We start from the raw sequence: 23,691 nt of genomic DNA on the forward strand, positions 1-23,691 counted from the left end.
GACATTAAACATGACGCTTGACTCAAGCAACAAGACTCGGAAGCCTAAAACTGGTCCTGGGCCCTCCTGCTGGTGGCTGGCTCTGAGGGACCTTCTGCATTTTTTTTTCCCCTGACAGACCACTGAACAACGTCAGAAGGAAAATCTGGGTGCAGCACCTGGCTCCAGTGTCCCGTGGAGCTGTTTCCAAGCTGAGCTAATTTCGCTGCATCCTCGTCATCTCTGCACCCACCTGATGCCTCCACCTGGCAGCAGGCTCTTCAGGCACAAGCCAGAGAGCCACTCACTTGCTCTGTGTCTGCAGGACGGAGCACAGTGCCTGGAAGGCAGCGGTGGTCATCAAGCAAATGGAGGGGTGGAAAACAAACGGCGGAAACTAACCGGAGCAGCCTCCTTGCACCACGTGCCAACCTCCTATTCAGCGCTCTCCGTTTGGAGACACGTTCCACGCTCACCTCTCGACACATTGGTCATACTTCCGAACCTTGGTATGAGTCTCATGCATGGAAAAAAACAATGGTTTCCTGAAACCAGGCTGCACTCACACCTCAATGACTAACTTGTACTTACATCACACTTGGCCCTTCTGCTTCACGTCAGCCGGGCGAGACCTCACCTCTCAGAAACGCCCGGGGAAAAGAATATGGTGTGAGTGCTATGAAGTTTCCTCCCCTTGCAAAGAAAGTAGTAGCACCTTCTTGGGGTGCGAGCCATCAGGACACAGAAGGAAGGCATCTGCAGACCAGAGACACTGTTTCCCAGAACGCCCTTCCCCCTGTGCCCTCCTGGTAAAGGTCTCATCCTTCTCAACGCAGCTCTTCTGGGACCTGCTCTCTAATTCTTCCAGGGCAGTTCATCCCTCGTCTAGAGTCTGCTGGAACATCCTTTTCCTTTTTTTTTAACTTTCTTTACTGCCCCTCCCTTCATTCATTCAGCATGCAATTAAAGAATGTCCAGGGCAAACCTGGCTCCTGGGAATCACTGATGGGCAGAAACAGAGATGGAGCCTGCGCTGAAGAACTTACAGTCTGGGGACTTCCCTGGTGGCCTAGTGGATAAGACTCTGCACTCCCAGTGTGGGGGGCCTGGGTTCGATCACTGGTCAGGGAACTAGATCCCACATGGCACAACTTAGAGTTTTCATGCTGCAACTAAAGATCCCTCATGATGAGGCACAGCCACATAAATAAATACATGTCAAATACGAACTCACAGCCCGATTCAACGCTATCCAGAAGAACCCCCTGCCATGCTGGAGATGTTTGCTATCTGCACAGCCACATGCTGCCACCGATGCTCAGTCGCTTCAGTCGTGTCCGACTCTGTGCGACCCCATAGACGGCAGCCCACCAGGCTCTGCCGTCTTTGCGATTCTCCAGGCAAGAACACTGGAGTGGGTTTTCATTTCCTTCTCCAATGCATGAAAGTGAAAAGGGAAAGTGAAGTCACTCAGTTGTGTCCGACTCTTCTCGACCTCATGGACTGCAACCTACCAGGCTCCTCCATCCATGGAATTCTCCAGGCAAGAGTATTGGAGTGGGGTGCCATTGCCTTCTCTGGCACAGCCACATAGGGCTATTGAAACTAAAAAAAAAATGTCTAATTTTAATAAACTGAAATCTAACTTTAGCCACATGAGACTGGTAGTGCCATGTTGGACAGTGTAGGTAATCATGCTGCAGGAGAATTACCTTGTGTGCCTTGCAAACCCTGACACAGCACAGGCATATCTGGCTCCCTCTTTACCCATAGTGAAGTCACTCAGTCGTGTCCGACTCTTTGCAACCCCATGGACTATAGCCCACCAGGCTCCTCCATCCATGGGATTCTCCAGGCAAGAATACTGGAGTGGATTGCCATTTCCTTCTCCAGGGGATCTTCCTGACCCAGGGATCAAACCCAGGTCTCCTGCACTGCAGGCAGACACTTTAACCTCTGCACCACCAGAGGCCCTCTTCACCCATGCACAGATTCTTAAAGGCAAGGGCAGTGCCAGCCATTCCTGTGTCTTTACACCACAGTGGTAAAAAATCCACCTGCCAGTGAAGGAGATGCAAGAGGTGAGGGTTCGATCCCTAAGTCGGGAAGATCCCCTGGAGGAGGAAATGGCAACCCTCTCCAGTATGCTTGCCTGGAAAATCCCATGGACAGAGGAGCCTGGCGGAGCTACAGTCCATGGGGTCATAAAGAGTCGGACATGACTGAGCTTTAAAACCAGTGCAGCCGGCAGGCAGAAGTGGCTCAGTCATGCTGAACAAATGAATGCGTGCATAAATGAGTCGTGCCACACACAGCAGAAGGCCTAGAGAAGTTTCTGTCTCCTGACCCAAACCGGGAGAGCGAGAGGCTGGAGAGCAGGACAAGAGCATGGTGAGGGACCTGCCCCGTCCCACCCACATCCCCCCACCCACGAAGGCGCGAGTGTGAGGCCTTTCCCCCGGCTCCTTTTCTCCCAGATCTCCCGGGAAGCAGATACCACTCACGGAGGCGAGGGAGGCCTGCGAGCAGCCGGAGGGCGCTGCACCCGAGCTCCATGGCCTGCAAGCTGTGGAGCGGGCTGGGCGAAGGGGAGGCTTAAAATAGACAAGAGAGAAGACTCATCAGTTCCGCAGTTGAGGGAAACCGTCCTTTGTTGACGGCGGGGTGAGGGCTTTCCAGCTGCAGTTCTTAGAAGAGAAAGTGATAGTTCTTACACTTGAGAACCGTTTCCTGGTCTGTGGTTGATGCACCAAAGATCCCCAAAGTGTGGCCGGGTCTGAGGGCGCGCTGGGAGGGGAAGTACAGGGTGCAGGGCTAACACGCCCGGTCCTCTTCTGTCTCAGCTGGGGAGGAACAGGCTGCTGCCCGCAGACTCCACAGTGGGGGCAGCAGCTTCTTTCCGCAGAAACGGGGCTGGGGGTCAGGTGTTTGGAGCTGGGTGGGGTATAGGAGTTGGTGGTGGTGCTGAAGTTGAAAACACCCTCCAATCTTCCCATCCTCTCATGTCAAAGAGTTCAAAGAGCCCAACATATAGTCAATACTTGTACAGTCATCTCGCAGCTGGTCCTCGTCCCAGCCCCTAACCGTCACCATGGACGGAATCCCTGATCTCAGGGCCGAATTCAACAGCAAAGCTCAAGTTTAGAGGTACATTCAAAAAAAAAGACTCTTCCTTTAGGCAATATGCTAAGTGACACAAGTCAAAGATAGGCCCTGTATGATATTGTTTACTGTGAAAACTAAAAAAATAAAATAAAACAACAAAATAGAACAAACAACAACAACAAAAAAAACCCAGCAGACACACAGACATAAAGAGCAAATCAATGGTCACCAGTGCAGAGGGGAGAGTCAGTACGGGGTGGGGGTGAGAGAGGTATACAAATTATTGCATATAAGACAGGCTCTGGGATGTATGGTACAACACGGGGAACATAGCCAATATTCTGTAATAATTGTAAATGGACTGTAACATTTAAAATTGCATTAACAAATAAATAACCAAATTAAAAAAAAATTTTTCTTTAGCCTCGTTAGCCATCATCTGGCATGTTATAATCATGCCTGATAAATACACTAGGAATTTCAAGAAAGCTTAAGGCTCCCAGGTTACTTCAAACCATTGAGAGTGATGGGCATATATCTTACGATGTCTGTTGCCAGTTCTAAATGTTTTTTAACAGCAGAGCATGAATTCAAAATGCAGAATAACCTGATGAAATTGTTTCTAGAGGTGAAATCACATCTCCTGTGTTAAACACCCCATGGCCGTGGTGATGCTCAAATATTTGACCAGAATCCTGGCACCCAGAGAAGGATACCCTATTCAGCTATACCCAACAGCTGAATTTGCTACTGAATTCAGCCCTACGGTCTCCAAAGCAGAAAATGACTCCACTGGAAAGCCGCTTTCTCATCTGTTCTTGTCACCCCTCTGGCTCACAAACTCTACCTTCTGGCCTCACTCTAGTTTCCAACCTCAGCTCCCACCCCTGCCCCTTAAACGCCCCAACCTCCAAGACGATGTCAAGTTTCCTGCTTCCGGGCCATCTTCAGCTGTCCCCCTGCCCCGAGTGCCACTTCCGTCCACCTTCACACCTGGAGTCCTCGGGGCCACCTGAAACGCTTCCCTCCCAGGCAGCTGACTTCTTCCCAGGAACAGCCACTCCCTGGGGGCCCCCACGGCGGTCTGTCTAGGCCCTTCCTGAGCGCTCAGCACACTCGGCTTTGCGGCTGGCCACTTGGGAGCATCTGATTCCTTAATTAGTTTAATGAGTTCTTTGGAAGTCCAGGCTTGTCGTCTCTAATCCCCAGCTCCCAGCGCACAGTGGGCATAAAATAAATGTCTCTTTAACTGGGTTGTAGAAAAAATGATGGTATCAGAAGGCTAAGGGATGGGTTTTCGACAAAGAAGTATTCTCTGTGCTTACAGACAACCCCACCCCTCAGGAAGTTGAAGAGCTAAAGTTAAGAACATGGGTCTGGAGCAAGAAAAACTAAAATATAAAATTTTACAGTTTTTAAAATAAACAATAACACAAAATAACAAAAAGTATTTTTTAAAGAAAACAACAAAAAATAAACTTAAAAAATTAAAAATAAAAAAAAAAGAACATGGATCTGGAGCCTGACCCACTGAATCTGAATCTTGGGGCAGCCACCTTCTGACGGATCAGTTACTTCTCCACATACCTCAGTTTCCTTATCTGTAAAGGATTCTTTACCAGCTGAGCCACCAGGGAAGCCCTATCTGTAAATGGAGGAGAGAAACAGACCACCCCCCACCCGAATTAAATTAGTCACCACATATTACACTGCTTAGAACTGGGCATGGTGCACAGCATGGGCTCAACAAATAAATATTGGGTATCTTGGGCACCGTATGGAAACTGACCCGATGCTGGGAAAGACTGAAGGAAAAAGGAGAATGGGGTGAGAAGGTTAGATGGCGTCACCGACTCAATAGGCATGAACTTGAGCAATCTCTGGGAAATAGTGGAGGACAGGAAAGCCTGTCATGCTACAGTCCAAGGGGTGGCAAAGAGTCGGACACACCTTAGCACTGAACAGCAACAATGGAAACCGCCAATTTGTCTTTTCCCCATCAGTTGCTTTCTCCCCTTAACTGTGAGCACCTTGCTCATCAATATACTTGGAGAACAAGGCACGGAGTGACCCGCTCCTAGGTACACGTGAGGGCTCGTGGCAGTCACTAAATGTTGGATGAAGAAAGCATAGATGAAGTTGACCGATGGTGTCAGAGGTCACTGTTACCTATTTCCTAGAAATCTTCTCAATAAAATGCAGTTCCTACTTGTCCAGAACATTCTCCCTTTTCCCCTTTGCCTGACTACACTCTACAGGTCCTTCAGGTCTCAGATTCGATGCTCTCCCACCTGGAAGACCCTCCTCTCATCTCCTAACCCCGGTGGGCTCCTCACTCACTCAGAACACCCCCATATCCTGTGCGCTGGCATGCTGAGCTGCTTCCTCAGGTTTTCCCATGAGAACACGAGCTGGGTGAAGACAGCAACCATCTCACATACAGCCGTGGCCTTGGCCCCCCATCCCACACCTGGCACACGCGGGTGCTCCTGCCGTCAGATGTTTCTGTCTCGCCACCAAGTGATGCTAGGAGCTGCTGGTGGGAAGCCAGGCCAGTAGTAAGACGCCTTGCTTAGACTCTGGGGGCTCAGCATGGACCCACTTTCCTCCCATGTGGAGAAGCAGGCAGAGGGCGGGGAAACCACAGAGCGCTAGTGTGCTGGAGAAGGAAGGACTTGGGATCACTGTCACCATGGCGCAGGCGGAAGGGTTGACTCTGACTACCAACTCTGAGGACACAAGTGACGGGCCAGTCATCCCACCACTCAGAAGTAGGGCCTCTTGAGTTTGCCTGCTGGTTGACATGAATGGAATAGCCATGAAGATCCTAGCATCAGTGAGCGAGCAGCAGGGCACGTGGCAGCAGGGAGGAAAGCGTGCCTCCGAGCAGAGGAAGAAACCCCACCGGAGGCCATGCCGTCTGAGAAAGGGGAGAAGAGAAATCAACACCCACGGCACTGAGCGTGGGGGGCCATCACCTAACCCTCTGCAGGGGGTTCTGTCATCGCCCCGGGACAGAGGGGAAGACCGCCAAGGCTCCAAAGCTGCAAGCACCCGCCTAGAGTCACTGGCTCGACAAGAGGCAGTTTGCACTTGAACTCATGGACCCTGTGCCTCCAAAGCCCCTGCTCACTCGTTCTAGTCTCTTCCTCACCACTGCTGCCTCCAGAATTCACAGCAAGTTTAGAGGAGAAATCCCAAAGTCCTTTCTGGAAACAGGACTTACATTAAGAAGTCTGCTTGCATTTTCTCTGCCACAGCGAAGGACTACACGTGACACGGAACACGTGACTTGAATGAAATGCACTCTGCTGTAAAAGAACACGCAGAGCCCTGGACGGGGGACGGGCGGGGTCTCAGCCCTGCGGCTTCAATAAGAGCTGGGTGTCTACGTGAATATTAAGGGCGGAGAAAGAAGTGCAGCCAGCAGGGCTGTTGGCGGGTGGTGATGCGAACAACTGTCAGGCAAGATGCTGAAAGGGAACCCTTCAGCTGATGAAGAGAGCCCTGACCAAACATCAGCGGTCCTCTGGGCCACGCTGCGGGAGCACAATGTTGAGAAATGGAGACAGCCCAGGATGGGAGGTGCTGCTGAGACGAGGGATGGGGGCGCCTGACAGACATGCGAAGATTCACAGGGCTCAGAGCCCACGGCTCCAAGCAGAAGAGGCTCCCTGCTTCTCTCTCTGCTCCGTTAGTTCATTCACTCCCTCATTCGGCGGTATTTCTGAAGCACTTCCTCGGTGCTGAGCAGTGCTAGGTGCTGGATCTACAAGTGGGAGCAAAACCAGAGCCCATCGGTGCTCTCTGGAGCTGACAACCCAGGGAGGGAGGCAGAGGCTTTCTGAGAAGTCGGGCTGTGACCGCGACAAGCCGAGGTCCGTGCCGTCAGATAGGAAACGCGGGTCTAGGTGTGCAAGCAGAAGGGAGGCTCACCTACCCGCGGAGTCAGGGGGAGCTTCTGAGGGAGGGCTGCTGTTGAGCAGAGCCACGAAGCATGAGCAGGTGGGTTAAACACCCACCTGAGGGCTGGCAGGGAGGGTGCCCATGCGTACACAGCACACAGAGACCGCGTGGGGAAGGAGGCAAGGCGGGTCTGACCGGGGAGGCTTTGCAGGCCTGCGGAGTGTGGGCTGCACAGAGGGATGCCTCCGTTCCTTCCAGAAAGACTCCCAGATGCCCTCCCACTGCAGGCTCCAAGCCACCTGGCTCTTAAGCCAACCCTGCAGCTTCAGCCTTCCCTGCAGGGTTGTCCAGAATGTTCTTTGTGATGTGGTGTTGTGTGCCCACACGCCGATCCTTGGCTTTGTGCTTCTGAGGGTGCTGTCATCTTCTCCCACCAGCCCTGCCTTTTTCCTTGCTCATTCCGCCTCATTCTATCAGACTCAGTTTGCGTGTCAACTCCTCCAAGAAGCCCTCTCCTGACTCCTTTCCCAGGCTGGCCTTGGCACCCCTGCTTGTAACTCCCTCAATGTCTTCTGCGTCTCTCTCCATCATGCTATGAGGGACTGCCACTCGACAGTTCCTGGTACAGAGCCGTCACTCAGTGAGTACAGTTAACAAATATAACAAGGGATTAGAGTATACAATATATAAAATGCTCTAAAAACAAACAAAAAAAAGCTTCCCAGGTGGCTCAGTGGGTAAAGAATCCATCTGCGATGCAAGAGATGCAAGAGACTTGGGTGCGATCCCTGGGTTGGGAAAGAGTCAAACACGACTGAAGCAATTCAGCATGCACTCATGCAAGAGAAATGGGCAGAGGATTGAAATAACATAGCTAATATTTATCAAATGTCTACTATGTGCCACCTAATATTCTAAAGGCTTTCTGTGAATGAATTCCCTTATTCTTTACCACAACCCCATGAGGCATGATTACATCTACATTTTATGAATGAAGCCTCTGGCCCAGAGAAGCTGAGAGATTTGCCTGAAGCCACGTGGCCGAATGCCTGGTCCACCCACCCTACTGAGCATCATCCCCTGCTCTGCTTGGCATGACGAGGCTCAGGCCCCTCCCAGGGGAGGACGCACAAGTGTTGGGAACGTGAGAAGACGCTCACCGGCACTAAAATCAGAACCGCAGAGCTTGGGAAAGCGTGACAAAGACTGGCAACAGCCAGAGCTGGCGAGGGTGTGTGTCTCGGGAAGCTGCCTGGACGCCCATCAGAGAGGCCAGCTAAGTCCCTGCAAGCCGTGAGAGCCCGGGCAGCCAGAAGGGGGGGGCACATCTACTCCCCTGACACAGATGGAGTTTCAGATTTAAAACACAGTGTTCTCACCACCTCCAGTCTCTACCCAGATGCCACCTTCTCAGTGAGGCCCCGGTTTCTTACATGTGCGCACGCCCACAGAGGTGGGACTATCCTTGTTCATCATCCCTTCAACAGATCTTTGAGCAAACAGAACGTTTTTACACATGCAACATATAATGTGTAATAAATATACATAAATATATATACAAGTTGCATAAGCTGAGAGAGTAGTCCTGAATGAGCCATAGGGAAATGTGAACATCAGTCACCTCAAAATAGGATTCAGGGGGAAAAACGGAGGGAACTTGAATGTTTAAAAAGCTTACACTTTCCATAGTGTTTCAATTTTTTGAACTAAATTACTTTTTAACTTTAAGAAGGAAGGGAGGGAAGGAGGAAGGAAGGAAAGAAGTCTGGGGGCACGAAAGGCAGGGGACATTTTGGGAACTGCAGTTAGACAGGCCTCCATCCCAGACCATTTCTCTCATGAAAACCACCCTGAAACAGCGTGAAGGAATCAATTTTCTGAAAGGTATAAATAAAACTCACAAGAAAAAGAGCAAGAAGGGACAAGAGTGGATACAGCTTTTCACCACGTGGACAGGAAATGGAACGAGGCAGGGCTGAGGTCATGCCCTAAAGTTTCCACCAAGTGCCTGAGAGGGGGTGGCTGAGATGGGGGCCACCCCCCAAAAGCCTTTACAGCTCAGGACTCGCAGGTGCCAAGGACCAAGGAGAGCAGCCCTGCCCAGCCATGGAAACCAGAGGGTGGGGGGGTCCCGGAACTGAGTCAGAACTGCGGGAGGCCACCTGAGACTGGGCATCTGGGCTGAGTGCACTGGGGAGGGTGCTGGCCGGGCAGCCAGAAGTGGACGTGTGACCACAGAGGAGGGTGGTCACAATTCCCTTCTCACTTTTACTGCTGACATATAAGCCAGGAGGAGATTTTGCTATTTCGGTCTTTTCTGACAGCTCATCCATAATACAAGATCAGAAAGTCATCAGGAAACCCTAAATCAGAAAAGTAGGATCAGTCCTTCCATTCATGACCGCCCCCCCAAAGCAACTGGTCCTGTAATCATAACTAGGGTTGGGTCCCCGAGTATCCCGGCATCTCCTGCCCTGGCCCTGCCAGCCTTCAGAAGTCTCCCTGAGTCTTCCCCTCAACACAAGCCCACCTCCTCTCCAGCCTGCCACCCCTCTGTATGAGTCTACCTTCTCCCCAGGTTCAAAGACAAGAGCAGACAAGCCCAAAGACTCGATGAGCATGTGCAGAAAAGACTCAGCCTCAGTGATGAGTTAAGAAATGCAAATCAGAGAGACACTGAAGTTCCTCTTTTTTGTTCCCACAAATAATGCTGACAAGACAATGGCAATAGTAAAACTCATCACCTCGTTCGTTACTTTGTTTGCTGGGGAGAGGGGCAAAATCGCCAGGACAATCCTAGAATAAACGCCTCTGGGAATTTATTCTAAGAAAACAATTCAGAAATAACGCAAGACAAAACCAAAGAAGTTTTCAGTTCAGTTGCTCAGTCATGTCTGACTCTCTACGATTCCATGGAAGTTTAGACCCAACCTGTGTCTAGCGACCGGAGACTAGGTCAAATGTATGTTTTCTTATATATATAAAATGGCACGACTAAAATTATAAACATGAAGACCTGCCCAATATGGAAATAGGCATATGCTATGTTGAGCAGAAAAATCAAGATGCAAATGTTGTCATACAAAATGTTTTCCATACACACAGACACAAATATAGATACACACGGGTGTGTACATGCGTGCACACACACATACACACACGAGCAGAACAGGCTTTTTCCCACTGTGTGATTAGGGTCTGCAAAGAAATTTAGATATCACACAGCAAGACAGTGTGACAGAGAAGTTTTTAAAAGCCCTGAATCTCAAAAGTAAAAAGCTGGTCAGGGGACTTCCCTGGCAGTCCGGTGACTAAGATCACACACTCCAAGGCAGGGCTCCCTGGCTCAGTCTGCAGTCGGGGAACTAGATCCCACATGCTGCAGCCAAGAGTTCACAGGCCACAATTAAAAGACTCCGTGCACCGCAGCTAAAACCCAAAGCAGCCAAATAAATAAATGTTTAAAAACAAAACAAAGCAAAAAGCGGAGGTCAGAATTCTGACTCTGGCATGTTACCTTCTGGGGAGTCCTAACTTCTTAAAGGCTCAGTTTCCTCACCTGTAAACTAGAGATGAAAAAGACACCCTGCTCCACAGAGTTGTCAGGATTGGCTGAGCTATTGCACGTACAGTCCTTAGCGCCATACCCAACCATAGCAAGGACGTCTTCAGTGTCTGTTATTGGTGCCATTGCTGTTATCATTATCACTAGTAAGGCTGCAGCCTTTAGAGGGCTTGAGTTAGCTCCTCTCCAATAAACGCGGATGTGAGATTTGCCACGTGGAGAGGTGTCGTGGAATTTGGAAAGTGCCTCCTGTCCCGTGGGAGCCGCAGCTGGCCTTCTATCTCTAAAATCAACAAGGAAACTTAAGCCGAGTTCAAGGCCTGCCAGTTGTTCACAAGTCCACACCAAACAGATGATTCCATTTACACGTATTGTCTAACCCAGAGGACAAAAGCCATGCCTCCTTGTTATTAGCTGGCTTCTGCCCATACAGGAATATAAACCCATGTGTCTGGACTGTCTTCCCTCCTGACTCTACTGTGTGGGAGTGGTCTGCTGGATAATGCACCCCCAAAGATGTCCCCATCCTCATGCCCAGAACCCTGGGATACGCAACCTGATGTTGCAAAAGGAGCTTTGTCAGAGGAGGCCATGCTAGATCACACAGGACAGCCCTGATATCACCACAAGGGTCCTTGAGAGAGAGGCAGGAGAGGCAGAGAAGGAGATGAGATGGTGGAAGCAGGGAGATGCGGGGCCACGGGCCAAGGAATGCGGGCGACCTCTGGAAACCGAAGAAGACGAGAAAACCGGTCCTCCCCAAGAGCCCCCTAGGAACACAGCCCTGCCAGTTCCCTGTAGACTTCAGACGTCCAGGACTCCAAGAGTGTAAATGTGTGTTGCTTTAAACCACTCAGCGTGTTACAGCAGCCACAGGAAAATCATGCGGGCTGTTGCTCCACTAAGAGCACCTGCATTTCGTAGGTGGGGTCTGGGGTCTGGGAGTCGCGCTGTGGCTGTGCTGCAGCTCCACATGCCTGAGAGCTGCGCTTTAGCCCCAGTTTCCTGGGGCAGCAAAGGGGCATGTCTCTGCAGACAGCACTCAGGGCTCCCAGGCACGTGGTCAGCACTAGCTGTTTTGAGATATCATTTACATACTATAAAATTCACCCATCCAAAGTATACAATTTAGTGATTCCTAAGTTCACTTGCTGAGTTGCACAACCATCATTTCAATCGAATTCGAGAACATGTGGATCGCCCCCAAAAGAAGCCCTGTACCCATTGGCAGGCATTTCCCCTCCCTTTCATTTCCTCAGCCTCTGGCAACCACTAATTTGCTTTCTGTCTCTATAGATTTGCCTGTTCTGGACCTAGCAAATAGAGAGTCCTACAGTAAGTCGTCTTCTGGGACCGGCTTCTCTCACTCAGCCTCGTGTTCTCAAGAGTCATCCACATTGTAACCATGTCAGCACTTCATTCCCTTTTATGACTGAATAACATTTCATTGTCTGAACATAAAAAGTTTTGTTTACCCTTTCATCAGCTGATAGACACTGTTAACTTTCATTTTATGCCAATTCTTCTAGCCCTGAAATGAACTTTGATAATTAAGGGAATTCCCTAGAAGAGCTGCGAGTATGTATGTGTGTGTCTTTTACTATAAAGAATAGAGGTTTAAAAAAAAAAGACATAAATGAACTTATTTACAAAACAGAAACAGACTTAGAGAGTTCAAAGACAAACTCATGGTTACCAGAGGGGAAATGTGGAGGGAAATAATAAATTAGGAGCCTGGGATTAACAAACACACAGTACTATATATAAAACAGATAACCAACAAGGACCCACTGTATAGCACAGGGAGCTCTATTCAATATTCTGTAAAAACCTATATGGGAAAAGAACCTGAAAAAGAATAAATATATGTATAACTGAATTACTGTGCTGTATACCTGATACTAACACAACACGGCAAATCAACTATACTCCAATAAAATTTAAAAAAAAATTAAGCCTAGTGGAAAATCTTCATGCAGGACTGACAATTCCATCCCCCTGGAATGCTGAGCCAGCATCTTTGGAACCACTGAAGATGTCTCATAGGAAGGCCCAGGGATGCTGGCCAGAACACTGCCCTAAGACCCTGGGGAAGCTTGCTGGTTTGAACCTAAATCCCTGTAATGCCTTTTTGTAAAAATGGGTCACAGACCTCTGAGGACTTCAGCATTGCCAGACGTGGCACTAAGGCCCCACCCAGCCCCTCCCATTGGCACTCCATGTCTGCACCCCTCCAAGCCTCAGTTTCCCCATCTATAAGCAAGGCTGATGATAGCTAAGCTTGTTATGTTGCTATGTTGTCCAGTTGCTAAGTCAGGGAGCCAATGAGGGGATTAAATGACAGGCACTCATCAAACACAAACAGTAAGGCTTCTACTACCGTGGAGCCCAGCACTGCATCATCAGGATGGTCTTTGTAGGGCCAGCTGGGGGGATGGGTGGAGCTGCAGCCCTGGTCCCTGGGGGTCTACTAGCTTTTCACCAACATCTGCAAACCAAATTTGACCACTGTTTTGAGACCCTTTGCCGACAAGGTACCCCTCACAGCTTGTGCCTGGCGGGGCAGCGGGGGACTTCCATTCCCCACCCCACCCTCTTTGGTTCACCACTGATAAATAGGACTCGGAAACAATTCTAAGGACTCTTTTTTGAGGTGGTTGAGAGAGGAAAACATCTGAGCTGGCAGTGAAAGTGATTAGTCGATTTCCAAGTCTTGACAGTGGTCAAGATTCCATCGGCCTCCTCTGGATGCCAAAATCAAACCCGGGATTGGGGAGCCAACCGGGAGAGTCGATTTCCCCCTTGGATCTGCCATGGGTCAAGCCGACAGTCAGATTTTCCATCACAGTCAGGCACTTTCCACTCAGAGGCAGTGGCCAAGTTGGACGGGTCTGCACACATTACCCATAAAAGGGTTTTAAGTTCATTCATTCGCAGAAGTCGCTCACTTGCCACGCTTTGAAAGACAAAATGTAAGAATCCCTTAGGCTCTAGTGGCTGCTATATGTCTGGAAAATGACCCACTTTTGTAAAAACAACAAGGCTGGTCAAAGTCTGCTGGCCTGGGAGTGGGTGTCTGAAGTATGTTAAAGGAACAGCTGTGCCCAGGAAAATGGATACCTGCCTTCACAAGAGGCCCGGTGTGGACACCCTCTTCGGACTTCCTGTGATTCACTGAGATGGCTCGGGGCCTCTGCCTCTGACACTCAGGATCTCGGGACAAGCTGGGCACCTCCAGAAGCGGTGGTGATTCTAAAGGTCATGAACTGGGGTCGAGTTCAGAGCATGGATTGAGGACTTTCTGGAACATTCACAACTTTGAGGAAGTATCAGGGAACTGTAACAAGCCCAGGGTGGGGGGCGTTATTCAGGACTTTATCACTATATCCTTAAGTGAAACTGGCCTCTAATTTTCCTTGTTCCTCCCTTCCTTGTCCCTTTGGAAACCCAGGTTATGCCGGCCTCATCAAAGGAGCTGGGGTGTTTCCTATTTTTCTGTTTTCTCTGCAACCATTTGGGTATGAGAGAGATGCTTCTGTTGTAGAATATTGGGAAGCTGCTGCTGCTGCTGCTGCTGCTGCTAAGTCACTCCAGTCATGACCGACTCTGTGCGACCCCGTAGACGGCAGCCCACCAGGCTCCCCTGTCCCTGGGATTCTCCAGGCAAGAACACTGGAGTGGGTTGCCATTTCCTTCTCCAATGCATGGAAGTGAAAAGTGAAAGTGAAGTCACTCAGTTGTGTCCGACTCTTCGAAACCCCATGGACCGCAGCCCACCAGGCTCCTCCATCCATGGGATTTTCCAGGCAAGAGTACTGGAGTGGGGTGCCATTGTAGGCTTGCCTGTAAAACCACCTGAGTCCTGTGTGCCTTCTTCTCTCTTTTTGTGAGGGACGTGGAATGACTGATTTAATACTGGAATTTAAAAGCCATTCCCCTTATTCAGGTTTTCTAGTCATCTGTGAGTCTGTTTGCTTAAGTTGTATCTTTTTAAAGAAATTGACCACTTGCTCCTGGGTTTGAAATTGAATATTGTTGCCATTTAGTTGCTAAATCGTGTCCAATTCTATGCAGACCCCATGCACTGTAGCCCATCAGGCTCCTCTGTCCACCGGCTTTCCCAGGCAAGAATATCAAAGTGGGTTGCCATTTCCTTCTCCAGGGGATCTTCTCGACTCAGCGATCAAACCCACGGCTCAGGTGTTGCCCGGTGGACTCTTCACAGCTGAACCACCAGGGAAGCTCTTCAAGTTGAATGGCACATAGTTAACCTCAGTTTCTTAGGCTTAGAAGGATTACATCCATCCATGAGTAAACAACAAGGATGAGTCCAAGTGGCTTCTGCCCCACCAACATTCCAGGGCCCCCCGTCAGAGCGTATTTTTATCAGTGACCAGGAACTGCCTTGTACTGCCTGGGAGCCAGTTGAGCGGTGATCTAGGGACTAGCTCTGGAGTCGGCCTGCTTGGATTTCTCTCCTAGTGCCAACCTGAGCACTTGTAACCTCAGTCTCCTCTTCCAAAAAATGGGTAGATTTACCACAGCTGCCACTCAGGGCTGCTGTGAGGACCACAGAAAGGACTTCATACACTCCGAGGCCAGACAGGGAAGTTCCCACATGGTAAGACTTTCGACCCAACAACTTTGTTCCACAAACTTTCACCTTATGAATTCTCACGAAGGCAAACTCGAGGTCCAGAGCAAAAGCGCTTCAGCTTCCCGGTACCACCAGCTGGCGTTCCCAGTCGTCTCGGTGCTTACTCGTTCAGACCGGTGGTTCTGAAAGCAGGGTCCCTGAGCCAGCCACAGCATCTGTGAACTTGCTAGAAATGCAGAGTCTCAGGCTCTCTGCCACAGCGGCTACGTCAGTAGGGGTAGGTGCCGTAATCGTGTTTTAACACGCCCTCCAGTGGATTTTCAGAGAAGGCAATGGCACCCCACTCCAGTACTCTTGCCTGGAAAATCCCATGGACGGACGAGCCTGGTAGGCTGCAGCCCATGGGGTCGCTAGGAGTCAGACAAGACTGAGCAACTTCACTTTCACTTTTCACTTTCCTGCATTGGAGAAGGAAATGGCAACCCACTCCAGTGTTCTTGCCTGGAGAATCCCAGGGACGGGGAGCCTGGTGGGCTGCTGTCTATGGGGTCGCACAGAGTCGGACACAACTGAAGCGACTTAGCAGCAACAGCAGCAGCCAGTGGATCCCGATGCCAGCTCCACACCTGAGAGCCCAGGGTTCTTGAAAGTCACCGGGCACTTCCTCTGTTCGAGTTTAGTTCTGAAGTGCTTTTAAAGCACAGTCACTCCACGAGGATCAATAAAAGGAAAAACGATAATCGTGGTGAGAGAGTGAGTAGGGAGAGATAAACAAACACGGTAGAAGTGAAAGCTGAGATAATTTTACAAGATCAATGGAGAAGAGACGGCAAATGTTGTGCGTTTGTGTGGGATGACTCATTCAATGATGGGAACAGTTCTGCAAACACTGAATCAGGCGGCATCTGAGACGCAGCGCCTGTGCTACAGAAGACAGTCATCAGGAAGCGAGGACGGTGATCCCCAAAATTCAGAGAAACGTGAACACGGGGCCACGGGGTCAGCGTCAACAGTGAAAACTCACTGGCTTCATGGAAATTCGGGGAACACCAGGCACCTGTGTGCTGTGCTTCGGGCTCAGAGTCAGGGATGTGTCCACAGGTTACAGGCTCATCTGAATCTGTCAAGTATTAATGCTTTGGGCTTCCCTGGTGGCTTAGGTGGTAAAGAATCTGCCTGCAATGCAGGAGACTGGGGTTCAATCCCTGGGTCAGGAAGATCCCCTGAAGAAGGGGATTGCTACCCACTCCAGTATTCCTGCCTGGAAAAACCTGGCAAGGAGGAGGAGCCTGGTAGGCTATAGTCCACGGGGTCTCAAAGAATCTGACACAATTGATGCTTTGGCGTATTTTGATGAAACTCTGCTAACTAATTTTGGACCAGACTACAGGGGGAGTTCACTAATCCAACAGCTTTTCCGTATGGATGAAACAGGTTTGTTTTAGGGAAAAAAAGAGTGAAAAAGAGAGAGAGAGATGCCTGGTAAAGAGTGTATGAGCAAGAAGGAGACGTTATTTCAGGTTTTAAACCTTTAAAGAACTAAATCACATTCCTACTTACAAGCTTAAAATTCAAGGAGTAATTCTGAATCTACCAACAAAGGACGTGGACTATGAACCATTCATCACTACAACCAAACGCTTCTGTGAGAACTGCTGTATACACCATGGCTGTGAAAATGCAGCATTTAAAAGACACAATCCACACTCCGCCCCCTGAGATTCATTGATGGGCGTAGAGACCATTTTTAACAAGCTCCCAAAGGGACACTGAGGCAGATGGTATCTGGACCACAGAGCCATTTGTCATTACGGGAAAAGAATCAGAAGCAAAAGCTGTCCTGGGCCCCTGCATGTACTTCACAAACATTGCTGGGGAAAATGCTGTCTGAAACCAAAGCACCACCCGCTAGAGCCCCAATTTAGCACTTGTTCCCACAGCTCAGATCGGGGAAGTCAGCAGTAAATGAGTAACGTGTTACATAAGTTGCTTTTCTGTATGCAAAACCTTAATTCACCAAAGAGAAGTTGAAATCATATAAAAAGCAACAGCCCTCCCCCAAAACAAATGCTGGGAAAGCGTGGCTAGGATCTCCCCATCTTCTGCCAGGCAAATATGAGGCCCCTCTGTGCTGAAAACCCTGTTGCCCCCTCTTTGTGCCCCTGGGGTTCTGGGTCAGTGGTGGATGTGGTCAGAGAAGGCGGGGCTGGGGAAGAGGAGGAAGAAGAACGTTCAGGGTCCATGTGGGCATGGACACTGGCTGTACCAAGGCTTCCCTCTGCCTGAAAACATAAGTGGACTCATGTTTTGCTTGACTATACCTCTGACCCCTGGCTGGAAAGTTCTGGAACCACACAACCTCCTGTCTCGGGTCTTCTTCAAGAACTCCAAACCTTGCAATTTCTCTCTCTCTCTCTGGCGAGGATTCTCAGTCTTTTCCTCTTCCCAGTTACTCCAAAACCTGGATATGATGCTATCTCTAACTAGAGTGTTAACGGCTGACCAGGGCTTGGGCATTTATCACCCCACTGACCACTGGAGATATCAACCCAGGTACAGAAAGGCACACCATCTATGTAACAAACGTGCTATTCCTACCAGCGTGTCAGCCTCAGGAGTCTTCTCAACAACGACCTAGAGATACCCAGTTTCAACTTACTGGAGAGCAGGCTCTAAGTTTCAAAAGGCACAGCCCTAACCTCCAAGCACCTAGCACAGTGACCAACTCTTGTGAAGAACAAAAAGTAAATTGACAGCTGATGTGAAACATAACTGCCACCCCATTTTACCACAAAGCAGGTCCCCAAAATGCAGGAGAGCCACCAGGAGGTGCTTGTTAAAGACCCACCTTCTGGGCTCCACCCCAGACTTAGGAAATCAGACTCTATGGGACCTGCCTTTTAAGAAAGTGCCAGGGAATCTTACACACGTGACTTTGAGGACCACTGCCCCAGCCTTACGTGAACCCGAAGGACATCAATATTATAGGATGCGATCAAGCCAAAGGACCTTTTGGGAACACTCAAAACCAAACAAGAGAAAGGCAAGTGACTTCCTCCTCTCTATGCAGGCATGGGCCCGAGTGGAGTACAGAATGTTCAACACTGGGAATAAATAAGGCCAAGAAGGGATCAGAAACAAGAAAGGCCCAGAGAGGCACTCAGCGTCAACAAGGCCACCAGTAGGGCCGGCAGGCTTGTCCTCGTCTGTCTCCCCCGGTGGCGGGGTACCGTGCCCCATCCTGAATCAAGTGGTATCGACCAAACCCGAGGACGGAGTGCATACAGCTGGCAGCCACGCCGCCTCTGGAAAGGGGTGCTGAAGGAGAAGCAAGCCTTTATCACAACCTCCACAGGCCTGGAGTCCCTCCACTTTGTGGTCTGGCGGCTGGAGTCAGTATACAGCCCTCCCTGACACTGCCCCCCTACCCTGCTCTCAGGGCGGCCCCCTCCTGAGCAGGGCAGGGGGGCGGGGGGACGGGGTGCCACTACCAGCCAGGGCGCCGGCAGTCACTGCCAAGCCCCTGGGCCTCCAGCCGAGGAGCCGCCAAGGCTCCCCAGCCCGAGACGGGGAATCCCTCCACTGCTGGCGACTGTCACGGGAACGTCAAACACCGGTGTTTGTGCCAGGCCTCATTCACACGAGCCCACTCCTCCCCGAGAGATGGATTTTTTAAAACAAACAGCTTTTCCATATGCTAGCAGGCAGAGTCATGTCAGCATCAGGGATCCCCAGACGGAAACGTGAGTCAATCTGGGGCAGAGACTGCTAAATCAATCCTGTTTGGGTGAAATTCCTCTCTCTGGAGAAACAGGGACCTCAAAAGCGGATTGCTTGGATTCCCCCCTGCGGAGAGTCCCTGAGGACGCTCTTCCCAGCCACGCACACCCCGAGCGTCCTGAACTCTGACATCACTATCCCCGTAACGTGCCTTGTCACCACATCCTTCTGGGAACTCTCCCAGCCTATCCCACCTGCCTCCTGACACCCTCTGCCCACCCGCACTCCAGTTCCACCCGGGGCATCAGAGGGCCCTACTGTGTTGGGCGCAGGTTGTCCACACCCATTGCAGGATTTCCTGACGTCCTAAGGCCTGGAGTCCTGGTGGCTAAAGACAAAAATTCACCACGTGGACACACAGATATCTGAGAAATGAAGCAAGGCAGGTAACAAGTGCAGACAGCTCACCTGGAAGATGTGGCCACTGAGGACTCAGTTGGGAAACCATCTGACTACTGGGGGAATGTCAGACTCGAGAGCTCGAAAAACCTGGGTCATTGTCTCCTCTTTCCCCAGTTGTGCCTATGGGGCCTTGGTCAGAGGGAGGGGGGATTCCAGCATCTTTGCTGGGTGACTTGCAAGAGGCAAGTCAGGCACCAAGAAAGGCAAGAAGGCACCAAGCCAAAGGAGCCTAGGCAGGGGTCCAGGCAGCCTCTGGGACCTAATACAGACCGGGGAGCTGATCATGCATATTAGCGAGAGATGGGGGCAGGGAGTTCCAGCTGAAGGGCCAGTTTGGGGAATTCCAAGTCCAAACTGGGTCTGAGAAGGAGGAGCAGCCCCTGGCCCAGACTCCACCTCTCTGGGTTATGGTGCTGGGTTCACAATGAGATTGAAAGCAAGGGCCCTGGGAGGCATGTGAGCCCCAGAGAGACACTGGCCCCGGGGTAAATGAATCTCAGGTTCTGGGGGTTAGGGACTCTGAGCTGCCCTCAGGGCAGGGCCTCCAGAGCAGTTACCATGGCCTTGGGTGTCCCCGAGGGCAGCTGGGGATGCTGGACCTGGGACTGGCCTTGGCCGGAGCGTCAGTGGCTTGGCCTCCCCCACCTCATAGGCGTCCGGGAAGGGCAAGGGATTGAGCCTGCAGGGCCCCAGGTAAGAGAGCCAGGGCAGGGGTCCTGTGTTTCCCCAGGCTGCCCGCAAAGTCCCATCAGAGAGGAGGAGCAGCCACATACCCAGCCCGTTCTCCGCCAGCACCGCGGGGCTCCCATCGCAGTCGCCCAGGTCCTGCTCGCCCACGTCGTTCAGATCCAGGTCAGGCTGGTGGGACCCGTCTCCAAAGGGCCTCTCGTCCTTCTCGGAGCCAGCATCCCCATTCTCCATGCCATTCTGTGCCTTTTTCAGTGGCATGATTTGCAGGCCACTGGGGGTAGTCCTGTAAGACACCGTCTTGGCGGCCCGGTCCCCGCTCGCTGGGGGCTTGGCTGAATAGCCTTTCTTGGGCTTGGACAGGGAAGGGTTGACCCGCTTCCGTTTGTGGGAAGTCCCTTTGCTCTTGCCGGCGTCCGAGGGCCTGTGGGGGAGCTTCTCGACCGAGGGTCCTCGGCCGTCCCGCAGGAGCTTGGAGGCGCCGGGCTGCTTCCCCGACTTGAGCCTCTTGTCCTTGGCCAGGTGCAGCCCGTTGAACTCATCGATGAACTCCTCACAGTGCAGCAGGTGATGCTCAGGCTCCCAAGTGTCCTCCGTGCTCCCGTAGCCTTTCCACCGGATCAGGTACTCCCATTTTCCCTTCTTGTTCTTCCTCTTGTCTACAATCCTTTCGACCTGGGATGCGGGAGGAGAATCAGGAAAGAGAGAGAGAGAAGGAAAAAAAAATCAAATCATTGCTAGGTCACAAGAACAACACAAGGACAGAGGTGTCCATCCTGGCTAGGGGGGCCAGGAGGCTGACCCTCCCAGGAGCCTTCAAGAAGGCTGGTTCATTTCAGGAGATCGCTGAAGGGAACCAAAGGCACACGTGCGGTTGTTTCCCATGACAACTGCATGATGCCACGCCTGGCTGGTTGCCTCTACCTGTCTGTCCAAGGCTTACTCTTTTTCTTTTTTAAAGATTGGGTGTGGACCATTTTTAAAATCTTCATTGAATTTGTTACAATACTGCTTCTGTTTTACGTTTTCGGTTTTTTTTGGCCCTGAGACATGTGAGATCTCAACTCCCAGGCAGGGATCGAACATGCACCCCCTGAATTGGAAGGCAAAGTCTTAACCACTGGACCACCCAGGAAGTCCCCAAGGCTTACCCTAGCTCAAAATCGCATTGTGAGCATTCACGGAAGGTCTTTATTCTTTTCGTGGCACAAAACTGGAATCAGACTTTTAAAGACCAATTTGGTGTGGGTTTTCCACCCACTCTGCTAATGTGTCCTTACTTATCATAATACTAATGATTAGTAATGTTTGCTGGGCATGTGCGAGGAGGCAGACGCTACTAACTGCTGGGCATGGATGCTTTCATTTCATTTTCTCCGAACAATAACCCAATGCTGTAGGTGTTCCTCCTATCCCCACTTTACAGAGAGGAAAATGGGGCTGAGAGATTAAGTCAGTCAACTAAGTTCCAAGCTGGTAAGAGCAGAACTGGGAATATGAACCACTCTCAGCCCAGATTTATTTTCTTACTCACTAGGCCGTACCAAATCTCTCAACTATAAAAATCTTCCACATTGACCAAAACTGCCTGGAGTCAGTGACACCCAATGTCCCCCTAGCTGGCTCCCCTAGCTGCAACATAACAGGTACAACTGCCAAGCAAGGTGACGGTATGTACCTTGCATAACCCCCCAGAATGTACATTATTACTGCTCCATTTGATAGATGAGGAATTAAGTATGAGGCAACCGGCCTGCAACACAGGGCTAGGGATGGTGGAGGTGAGATCCGAACGTAGATCTGGTTTTCAAGTCATGTACTACTCTCTCTATTTACCATCAAAGGTAAGGGAATCTCTGTCTTCAAGTATTATCATGGGAAAGCACACTTACAAAACGCCAGTCCCAAGGCTCATAACTGGTGAACGAGGTGAAGGGTATACGAGGGTTTATTTATTATTCTCTCAACTTTATAGGTTTGAAATTTTTTAACTAAAAAAAAAAAAAATTTCCATTGCTCTACCAAAAAGAGCTAAATTTCAAAGGAAAAGTAAACTATTACATTCAAATGTTTATTATATTTCAATGTCAACGTAATTTTATAGGATGGAACTTTGACCCAAAGAAAGTAATAAGTGAGGGTGTGCTCTCGGAACTCATAGGAAAAAAAACCCAACAATATGAGAGGGGAAAGTGGTTACACTTAGAGCTGGTAACTGTTAAAGATGGGTAATAGGTAAATGTGGGTTCATTTTCAACTGTTTATGTTTGCATATTAGAATTTTTATGTTTAAAATTTTCCATAATAAGAAGTGAAAATTTCTGAAAAGTGAGATTGTTTCCCAATATCTGGGTATAACAGAAGCTATGCAAAATAATTAAATGACTTTCATTGCTTTGCACTTAATAAATATCTTAATAGCTAGACCATATTGCCTCTTTATAATACTGCTTCTTCATAGACAATTTAAATTGTTTCCTTAATTGATTCATCTCAAATCAAATTGGCCTATTTCTATTAAAATTTGTTTCCTTCTAAAATGCGCTGTGAACATCTGTTTTGGATTGATTATATAATTTTTAGAAGTATCACACAAACTCTATAATAGCTTGAAAAAGTAAAATCATGCCAAACTAATCAAACTTTCAATCTCTGAGTCAAGGAATGGGGCTAGCTGGGTATTCATTTGTGATAATGTTGCAGAAAGTTGGGAGTGTTTGTGGAGGAGCCTGCAGCTTTGCACATTTGTAGGACTTTGAAGGGGAAATCCTCTGCAAGTTTACAGAGGGAGGAAAGTGCACAAGCAGAATGGCACTGCTGGAAAGAGCAGCATTCTGGAGAAGGCCAGCCTAGGGGTGTCAGGAGGAAGCCCAGATATGTCTAAGGGCTATGAGTTAAGGCATTTGTGTGGGCATGGAGGTCTCCAGCTTCAGAAAGCATATGCTTGACCTCCAGGATGGAGAAACTTCTTCCCCAGGATGAAGCAGAAAAACCATGCTAGACAAACAGCCAATACAATGGTTGGTAGGTAGGTGGATGGATGGATGGATGGTTGAATGGATGAATGAACAGATGGGTAGATAATGGGATGGATGGAAAAATGGATGCTTGAATGAATGAATGGATGGGTGGATAGTGGGATGGATGAGTGGATGGATGGATGGATGGATGGATAGATAGACAGATGGGAGGATAGTGAGATGGGCAGGTGATGGAAAGATATATAAATGGACAATTGACTAGATGGATGGGGGATGGGGGATGGGTGAAAGGGCAGGTAGAGAGGTGAGTTCAGGAATAAATGGGTGGATGAATGGATGGCTCACACTCATCAGATGAGCTTAGTATAGTACTTAAGAATACAGGCTATGGAGCAAGACTATCTGGTTTAAAGCTTCTAAGGAGTTATGTGTTCTTGATCAAGTTACTAAATCTCTTTGGGCCTCAGATGACTTGCCTAGCAAGAGGGAAATAACAGCACCCACCACCTAGGGCAACCGTGGAGAATATACAAATAAGGTGTTTAGCATTCCAGGGTAAAGGTCACTTCACCTTGCATATTCTCCTGTGAATGCAAACCTGGGTAGTAGCTAAAGACAATGTGTCCCCACCCAGCAGAATAGACATCCTGAGGGTATTCAACTCCTCCCTAGGAGAGTCCACCTCTTAG

General features: G+C 49.8%; 1 protein-coding gene across 2 annotated transcripts in view; it reads right to left on the minus strand.

Annotated features, from left to right (window-relative positions):
- Window positions 1-23,691, minus strand: part of CDYL2 (chromodomain Y like 2) — a 170,091-nt gene that overhangs the window by 38,287 nt on the left and 108,113 nt on the right. The window contains exon 2 of one of the 2 annotated variants that reach the window (XM_061386825.1): window positions 20,108-20,696. In XM_061386825.1, the coding sequence (XP_061242809.1) occupies window positions 20,108-20,696 (589 nt within the window). Of the gene's footprint in view, window positions 1-2,483; window positions 4,650-20,107; window positions 20,697-23,691 lie in introns of those variants that run through there. The other variant, XM_061386826.1, reaches the window with a different exon arrangement.

The sequence above is a fragment of the Bos javanicus genome, chromosome 18, assembly GCF_032452875.1.
Source record: "Bos javanicus breed banteng chromosome 18, ARS-OSU_banteng_1.0, whole genome shotgun sequence".
Classification (NCBI taxonomy): Eukaryota; Metazoa; Chordata; class Mammalia; order Artiodactyla; family Bovidae; genus Bos; species Bos javanicus.